Source organism: Lipotes vexillifer, unplaced genomic scaffold, assembly GCF_000442215.2.
Source record: "Lipotes vexillifer unplaced genomic scaffold, Lipotes_vexillifer_v1.1 scaffold70, whole genome shotgun sequence".
NCBI lineage: Eukaryota > Metazoa > Chordata > Mammalia > Artiodactyla > Lipotidae > Lipotes > Lipotes vexillifer.
The window spans coordinates 2975469-2985465 of record NW_006789896.1 but is presented as its reverse complement, the minus strand read 5'-3'; the positions used below and the strand labels follow the sequence as shown (position 1 = coordinate 2985465).

Here is a 9997-nt window from a genome sequence, read left to right as displayed (position 1 = left end):
GGGGCACGAACCCGCGTCCCCTGCATCGGCAGGCGGACTCCCAACCACTGCGCCACCAGGGAAGCCCTGCATACATTTTTAATCTACATTTAGAAAATAATATTGTTTCCCTAAAGGAGGCTAGGCTTTGTAAAGAAACCAACACAGGTTCAAACCCTGATGCCATATGTACTAATTGTGTGACTCTCTGAACCTCATTTTTCTTATTTCCTAGTTCTGTAAAATGTGAGATACTTCCCAGCATAGTGTCAGGTATGGGGTAAACATTCATCGAAGTATCCTTGTTGTTTGTATCATGATCTGTATTGTCGGTCTTCAAATTTTGCAGATTTTACCTTTATAGTTGGCCACAGATTGAGTTTTAACCTGACTTTGATGTAGAGAATGCTGCTCTGCTTTGTTAGGGTCTTGGATACAATATGTTGGGTTTTAATAATGTATACTTTTGGGCTTCCCTGGTGGCGCAGTGGTTGAAAGTCCGCCTGTCGATGCAGGGGATAGGGGTTTGTGCCCCCGTCCGGGAAGATCCCACATGCTGTGGAGCGGCTGGGCCCGTGAGCCATGGCCACTGAGCCTGCGCGTCCGGAGCCTGTGCTACACAACGGGAGAGGCCACAACAGTGAGAGGCCCGCGTACCAAAAAAAAAGAAAAATAATGTATACTTTTGCCTCCCACTATTAACTAGAATTCTTGTGAAATGACACCTGGAATGAAATGTACTCTTCTCTTACCTCTAACTTAACTGTGGGTGCTGTTCAGATTGGCTAAGAGCTACAAACACTGTTGATAGCATTACTGTATTGGTTGGCTGGTTTGGAGAAAAATAAGCATATGCACATATATTCAGATTTACAAGGACTATTGTAGCTCCTTGAAGCTTTAGAAGCAAACTAAAACTGTTAACAATAGTCATATTGTCTCTTCTTTAAAGCCGCAGTGGAAGTATTTCAAATGCTGAATGGAACCTTTCTTTGCTAACATACTCTCTCCTATACCTGTTTTGCAGCATATGTAGTTCCTTTGATTTGTGAGAGATTTAACACACAGCTAATTAGCAGCCCGTTAAACTTTTGGAACTTTGAAACACAAAATTGATCCGTAAGCATATTACAGCATTTCCCTCCCCCATACTCTACTCTCTTAAGCAGATGAGTTTAATGAGTAAATGCAATTAGTCCCTCGTTTTACTTGTTTTTGCAGTTCTTGAACTATTTCTTGTTTGCTCATTTATGCTAAATTAATAAGAGCAGATGTTGAGATTCTCTTGATTTTTTTTTTTTCCCCATCCCACCAGGGAGAATACTTTCTTTAGGTGGAAATATATAAAGAGGTTTTCCAAAATCTACAGAGCCTTTTTAGACCAGGAAATTTCATCAGGTAAAATATGTCAGAATTAGGATATTTCCATTTCTCCTGGTTTTCCAGAGAGAAATAGGAAAATTGAGTTAGTGAGCTTTAGCCTGAAAGTATTAATAATGTTTCTTGGTCTTGAATATGTGATCATTATATGGAATTATATTTAAATACATTGATCTCTGTATCCAAAAATAATAGCAGTGTTCACGTAGAATTTGTATTATATTAGCAAGGTGTCTTAAATACCTGAAAGAGCCCTAGTTTTAAAAGACCCTGAAGATCATCTGGCCCAGCTTGGTTCTTAGAGGAGACTTTTCTAAAGTGTCCGTGACAGAGGGCTGTCTAGCTCTCTGTGAGCTATTTTGAGAGGTAGTCTGTTTCATTATTAGGCTTCTCTAATCATTAAGGTTTTTCCTCATTTTTTAATCAAGTCTACCTGTGCAACTTCTCCTTGGTCCTAGTCCTATTCTTTGGAGCAATCTAGATAGAGTAAGTCTAATCCTTCTTGACATTGGAAGGTAGAGAGGGCTCTTTATGCCCTTGGTCACTTTGTCTTCAAGTTAGTCCTTCAGTCAGTCTTCCTATTACATGGCTAATTGACCCGTCCAGGATATAGTTTATTAGAAGTCTCTCTTAAAATGCATCCTTCTTAGAAGAATTCTACCATTGTACTGGGAAGGTGCCTAATATTGTCACAGCCCTTTGTGGATTTTTATTTTATTTGTCTAGAGATAATTGTAACTGATATTTTTATTCTGAAAAGTTTATTTTTCATTTCTATTAAATTCTTTATTTATTGGTCTTTGTAGACTTTTAGTTCTTTGGTCATATCCCATGTAGTAGTTCTGAGCTGATGGAAGCTGAAAGTCAGAACTGAACAGTCAGGAGGGGCCAGGAGGTGGTTTTACTTTATTTTTATTTATTTATTTTAGATTTTTTAAAAAATGTTTATTTATTTGGCTGTGTTGGGTCTTAGTTGCGGCATGAGGGATCTAGTTCCCTGACCAGGGATCGAACCCTGGCCCCCTGCATTGGGAGCGTGGAGTCTTAGCCACTGGACCACCAGGGAAGTCCCTATTTTTATTTTTTACTTTCTGTACTCATCAATATGATTTCCATTCCTAAATTACCATATTTTTACAGTTGTTTATATTCCACTTTGTAGTATTCCCATTTCATGTTTTTTTAAATTAAAGCATATTGCCAACCAGTATTTTCTAGTTCTTTAACCACAAAACACAGAGTTCTTTCATATCTTTTTGCCATGATGGAAGGTTTATCATGTTTCTTCTGATTAATACAAGACTTAAGTTTTCTAAACAGAATCCTTTTAGGATATGAATAATGTTCTTCAGGATCTTTTAAACATACAGGCTTTCCTATACTTGTTTTTTGGTTGTTGTTTCAGATAGGGGAGACATTTTATTTTTATTCTAATTAAAATTTTATTCCATGCCTAAGAATTTTTTTGAATAATGTTAGTACATTATTGAACACTACTACATGCCAAATAATTTGCTAAGCACTTTATATACTATGTGATATCTTCTTGTAAGCAAATAAATAAATACTTCTAATAACAACTCTGTGAGTTAGGCACTACCCATTATACTGATGAGGAATTTAAGACAATGAGGTTAAATAACTTGTCTAGGGGCATACATGCAGTTGATAAGTGGCAGAAGTGAGACTCAAACCCAGGCAGTCTGACTTTTGGAGCTCATGCTCTTAGCTGGTGTATTTATGACTCTTTGCTTTCTGATAAAAGAATTGTAAATGAGCTGCCTTAAGTCTGTGTGATTTTAAAATATGCAGTGTCACCAGAAGCCGCAAGTGATTACTAACATTCTGGTTTTACCTAGCTTTCAGTCAGAACCATGTAATCTAATGATTTCTGGGGAATTACTGGGCAGTTCATTCCTAGTTTTTATGCAAAAATCATCTGTGAAGCCAGAGGAAATATATAGGATATAGTCGGCAACCCAAAGTGTCCATTTATAATTGTGTTGCAGCTTATGTGAAATCAGTTATGGACAGGTACAATCTTTTATATCTCATAATTTCAATTCGATGCCTTTAAGTTTGAACCGGAGGTTCTCGAGGGGCCCTCTGGGGGTCTCTGAGACTTTTTGAAGAGGTGCATGAGGTCAAAACTCTTTCATAATAATGAGGTATTAATTTTATTTTTCACTTTCAGTCTCGTAAGTATACAATGGAGTTTTCTAGAGGCTACATATCTGAGAATCTAGCTGTCTTCTATTAAACCAGCTGTTAAAGAGATTTATAAAATATAAAACAATGCAAGTCTTCTCACTAAATTTGCTTTATTCTGAAAATATAGTTTTCAAAAAATATTTGTTAACATGTAATGTCTTTATTGTTGTTATTTTTAAATGAATAAATATTTAGAAATTCTTAAGTTTAGTTTCTCATTCAGTAAATGTCAATAGATATACCCCGTGTAAACAAAAGCTCTTTGGGGGCTTCAAAAACTATAGAGGGATCCCGAGACCAAAAACTTTGAGCACCACTTGTTTAGATTAGTTGTATCATGTGATATTAGAGAAAATCTTGATATAGAAGTAAAAATCTAGAGCATATTAAAAGATTTAAAAAATCAAGTGAAGTGTGTTTATTACTTAACAAATATTTTTCTTTTGAATTGTATAAGCAGGAGACTGGAACCTACTGAACGGCCTCTTCAGATTGTTTATGATTACTTGTCCAGGCTGGGATTTGATGACCCTGTGCGCATACAGGAGGAGGCGGCAAATCCTGACCTTGGCTGTATGCTTCGATTTTATGGTGGTAAGGATTTATCATGGCTGTGTGTATACATTAATGACTTTTAATTGATTATTTGTACCTCTGTCTGTCTTCAGCCTTTTAAAAAGATTTTATCCAAAGCCATTTTTAAGCCAATTTACTAATGTAGTTAGAAAACAACAGCAAAAACAGCCTTCCCTTTTTATTTTTGCTCTTTTTGTTCTGGTGTTTTGCTGACTTACAGAATTGTTACGTACTTTTGCCAGCATCTTGATCAAATCATAGCTTTAGTATCAGTTATATTTTCAAGTTCTTTATAATAAAGTCCATGAACTTCTGGATAGTTCGAGAATGTTGAGAAGTAGGTGGTTATTATCATATATGACTTAACATTTGATGAACACATCAGACGTGTATATTGTTGAATTTAGTAAGCTTTAAATCTCGGATATTTTACATGCTCTTCTCTTTTGGTGCATTTTTTCCCTATTGACTATTTTTCATCTGATCACTTTAGTCATAAAGTTAGACTTAAGAAAGTCAGAATATTTCTGAATATTACTCTCCAAATATACATCAATAACTAATAATACTACTGAGTACCATTTTTTGAGTGCTTACTGTGTGCTTTTATGCTTATGAATTACCCAGTTTACTCAGTATAGCCACCTTATGCTCTAGGAGCTGTTGTCTCATTTTACAGAGACAGAGAAGTTAACTTGTTCAAGGTCATACAGCTAGTAAATAACAGAGCTGTTTAACACCTAACAGTTTTGAGTTAATATGACCCATTTATCAAACAGTTGAACTAGTAACTAAGTTATTAGTGTATGTAGGCGTAACCATTTACTAAGATTCCCTGCTCTCATTCCTCAAATTATTGATTTAATCTGAACTCTTGTGACACATGTCACAAGCCACTTTTATTAAATGCACTTCACAAAAGATTTTATTTATAATTTTTCACCACAACAATATTTTCTGACATGTTCCTTAAAAGTTGGTTTCATTTTATTTTATTTCCATTCTTTTCTCTCCTTTGTTAGTTCATGGAGGGAGAATAGTTGCTAGGTTGATGTTAAATCTGAGAAAAACCTTTTAAGACTAATTTGAGGAACACAACCGATCTATTACTGTAAAACTTGGTTAAAAAATAATAATAAATCTTGGATAGTGACATGCTCTTTATATGTGGTTGCACATAAGTTCTTCACTCCATGTTTTCATTCTGGGCTGAAAGTTGAGCCTTGAGATGCTGGCGAGCTCCTTTATAACCAGTGAGATTGCATTTGAAGTCAGTTATAACACACAACAGTTGACATGATTGCATTAATTTATTAATACCACCTGATAAATTGTAGCGTGCCTAGGATCTTCATGTTCCCTTAAGAGGATATTTCCAGTAAAGTCAAAAAGAGTACCAGTTTGGGGGGCTTCCCTGGTGGCACAGTGGTTAAGAATCCACCTGCCAGTGCAGGGGACACAGTCCGGGAAGATCCCACATGCTGCGGAGCAGCTAAGTCCGTGCGCTGCAACTACTGAGGCTGTGCTTTAGAGCCCGTGAGCCACAACTGCTGCAGCCCACATGCCTAGAGCCCGTGCTCCGCAACAAGAGAAGCCACCGCAATGAGAAGCCCGCGCACCGCCAGGAAGAGTAGCCTCCGCCCGCGCAACTAGAGAAAGCCCATGTGCAGCAGCGAAGACCCAACGCAGCCAAAAATTAATAAATTAAAAAAAAAAAAAGAGTACCAGTTCGTAGTACTTACTATATTTGTGGGGATGGGGGAGTCAGTAACAGAACATTTCCAAAAGTGAGCTCTTTTAATTCAGAGAAGCTAGTATAATTTGAGTGAGAAAATTACATTTGAGAAAGAGGTTTTTAAAACCAGTTACTTTTGAAAATAGGCAATATATGTATATGGCACCAGAAATAAAAGGTTAAAAAAAGTATGTATGTGTGTGTAGGTAGCTAGATAGATAAGGGTATTTTCTGTTGGCTGTGTAACAAATTGCCTCAAAATTTAGTGACTTAGGACTTCCCTGGTGGCGCAGCGGTTAAGAATCCACCTGCCAATGCAGGGGATGCGGGTTTGATCCCTGGTCTGGGAAGATCCCATATGTTGCAGAGTGGCTAAGCCCGTGTGCCACAACTACTGAGACTGTGCTCTAGAGTCCGCGAGCCACAACTACTGAGCCCACATGCTGCAACTACTGAAGCCCGTGCGCCTAGAGCCCATGCTTTGCAACAAGAGAAGCCACCTCAGTGAGAAGCCCATGCACTGCAACGAAGAGTAGGCCCTGCTCGCTTCAACTAGAGAAAGCCCACGCACAGCAGTGGAGACCCAATGCAGCCAAAAAATAAATAAAAATTAAAAAAAAAAATTTAGTGACTTAAAATGATATTAAATATTTATTTTTAAATTTATTTTTATTTTTTGGCCGCACCATGCGCAGCTTGTGGGCTCTTAGTTCTCTGACCAGGGATCAAACCCATGCCCCCTGCAGTGGTAGCATGGAGTCTTAACCTCTGGACTGCCAAGGAAGTCCCGATATTAATATTTATTATATCATACAGTTTCTGTGGGTCAGAAATCTAGGAGGAATTAGCTGGATGGTTTTGGGTTGAGTCTCAGTGAGATAGTACTCATTATATTGGCTGAAGCTGCAGTTATCTGAAGGCTTGAGTGGGGCTGGAAGATTCACTTCTAACATGGCTCACTCATGTGGCTGTTGGTAGAAGGCCCCAGTTTCTCACCAGTTTTTGGCAGGAGATCTCAGTTGCTCGCTATGTGGACCCTTCTCTAGTGCTGCCTAAGCGTCTTCACGATGTAGCAGCTAGCTGCCCCCAGTGATGAGAAACACACACATGCACATGAGCACATGCATGCATGTGCATGCAAACACATAACACACACACACATACATACACACAACACACAGGCTTCAGTGTTTTTTATGACCTAGCCTCATAAGTCACCATTGTTTTCACCACTTTCTATTAGAATTGAGTCGCCAAATGCAGCCCACACTATATAGAGAAGGGAAATAGCCCTCACCTTTTTTTTTTTTTAGGCCTCTCCCTTTGAAGAGAGGAGTTGTAAAGAATTTGAAGTATTCTTTTTGAAGCAAATAGCTTAGCAATCAGCTTTCAGTATTTCTTGCATAGAGTCTTTGGTGTGTTAGCTTAGCATATAGTGTTAATGAGGCCAGGGTCAGAGGGCCTAAGTTCAAACCAGTGTTTTGCTTTGTTTGCTGGATATGAAACGTCTCTGGTACTCCAGGGGCCATTGTGCAAATGCTAGTTATCAGTCTTGCTGGGGGGGTGCTGGGGGAAACTGAGTAGAGTGACTCAGTATAGATTCATGATATAAAAGCCTTGAAATAACATATGTAACTAAAGATAAGTGGGTAGGATGATCAATCACAGAGATTAAGAGAGCCCATTAATCACCTCCTTATTATGTAAGAGGAAGTGGCATCTAGAAGGTGTGATTTGCTAGTGATGTTGTAGTTCTGGGGTTGAATAGCTCAGGTAGCATAGCACCCAGCCTGAGCATTTCTTTCTGTTTGGTATTCTCTGTACACGTTGTTTGAGACAGTTTCATCCAAGGAGCATAAACACAAACAAAAGAAACCAGTTACAAAAGAATTGCATATATAGTATGTTTCCATTCATTTAAAGTTGGGAAACAGGCAAAACTCAGCAGTATTGTTTAGAGATGTGTGACAGTACCACTTTCTGTCCATCCAAAGCTGCTCTTTCCTTCCTCCGTAATAAGACTTAGAGGTGGGCACATGACGGCCCAGCTACAACTCGTTTCTCAGTCTTTTGTGCAGTTTGGTGTGCACCTGTGACAAAACTTTCTAAAATGGTATGGAGTGGAATTGTTGTGTGCCACTTTTATACCTGGTTCCTAAAGCCTCCCATGCATACTTCTTGCTCTTTTCCTCTTCTGTAGGGTAGGAAGGCAGTCATCAAGAGCAATATTGAAGTCATGTGTTGAAAATGGCAGAGCCACCATCAGCTGGAGTTTCTCGACAGAGTTGACCCCTGGGAACCCAGACTGCCCACCCTAGCAGAGAATTACATTTATCTTGTGTTTGGGCCAGTATATTCTTTTTGTTACAGTAGTTTAAAATTGCTGTAGCTAATACATGAGTAGCAAAAACATAAAGAAAACAAGGAAATTATTATTATAAAAGTGAAGACAATGGCTGACCTCTGGGGTAGAGGGAGGAAGTGATTCCTACAAGTAGAATTTTTGAGTTAATACAAGTATATACTGATAGTGGTTATCTATTAAGCAGTGATATATAATGTGATAATTATGATGTAACAGTCAACTTGGTATATACCCGTTGAGAATTTTCTAACTTTTATTCCTATCTAATGTGTATTTGCAGAAATATATTTTGTTTACATAAATGCTGTCATTTGGTGTTATTCTTCATGCTTTTTTTCTCCCAACAGTGTTTTGGAGGTCTTTTCTTAACTATCTTCTATATGCATTTCTTTATGTTGCGTATTATTGGATGTCATGTATGTATTATAGTTTATATAACAATTTCCCTAGTGATGGACTATTACAAATAGCACTGTAGTAAAATTGCATCTTTGTGCACCTGTGTTTCATTTTTTTTAATGATGTAATTGGAATTTTTATTTTATTTATTTTTAAAAATTTATTTATTTTTGACTGCATAGGGTCTTCGTTGCTGTGCATGGGCTTTCTCTAGTTGCGGTGAGCAGGGGCTACTCTTTGTTGCAGTGTGCAGGCTTCTCATTGCAGTGACTTCTCTTGTTGTGGAGCACGGGCTCTAGGCGCACGGGCTTCAGTAGTTGTGGCTCACGGGCTCAGTCATTGTGGCTTGCAGGCTCTAGAGCACAGCCTCAGTAGTAGTGGCGCACGGGCTTTGTTGCTCCACGGCATGTGGGATCTTCCCAGACCAGGGCTCGAACCCATGTCCCCTGAATTGGCAGGCGGATTCTTAACTACTGCGCCACCAGGGAAGTCCCTGCACCTATGTTTCTTCAGAGTAAATCTCTAAACGTGAAGTTATTGGGTCATAGGATATTTATTCTCATTTAAAATACTAATGGTTACTACTGCAAAATGAATGTATATCCCATCAGTATATCAGAGTACCCCTTTGCTCACAATATCACCTTTTAATATTATTAGCATTTAAAACTTTTACTAATCTAATGGATTAAATGTTGGTCTCGTTTTGATTTTGTTTTCCTGATTACTAGTATGGTTGAATATTGTGTCATATTTACATTGATCTTTAAGTTTTCTTCTCCTTTGAATTAACCCTTGATATTTCTGTTGTTTATCCTTTTTCATATTGATCAGAAGGACTTTTTTTTTTTTTTCCCCAATACGTGGGCCTCTCACTGTTGTGGCCTCTCCCGTTGCGGAGCACAGGCTCCAGACGCGCAGGCTCAGTGGCCATGGCTCACGGGCCCAGCCGCTCCACGGCATGTGGGATCTTCCCGGACCGGGGCACGAACCCGTGTCCCCTGCATCGGCAGGCGGACTCTCAACCACTGCGCTACCAGGAAAGCCCCAGAAGGACTTTTGTATATATTCTGAATATACATCCTCTGTATATTGTATTTGTGACACATTTTTTTCCCAACCTGTAACTTGTTTTGTAGTTTTGCGTGTTGTTCTTTATTGTGCAGAAGTTGTATTTAATCAGATTTAGTCAGTCTGTTCCTTCCCTATCCTAGGTCATAAACATACTCTATATTTTCTTCTAGTACTTTTATATTTTTAGAATGTGATATGAGGTAGGGATCTAACTTTACTGTTTTCTCTGTTGGTAGCCCATTGTCCCAACAATACTTATGAAATAGCTCATCCTTTTC

General features: G+C 38.5%; 1 protein-coding gene across 2 annotated transcripts in view; it reads left to right on the top strand.

Annotated features, from left to right (window-relative positions):
- Positions 1–9997, top strand: part of PHLPP2 (PH domain and leucine rich repeat protein phosphatase 2) — a 69676-nt gene that overhangs the window by 14213 nt on the left and 45466 nt on the right. For both annotated transcript variants that reach the window (XM_007462974.1, XM_007462975.1), the window contains one exon: positions 4031–4164. In XM_007462974.1, the coding sequence (XP_007463036.1) occupies positions 4031–4164 (134 nt within the window). The remainder of the gene's footprint in view (positions 1–4030; positions 4165–9997) is intronic.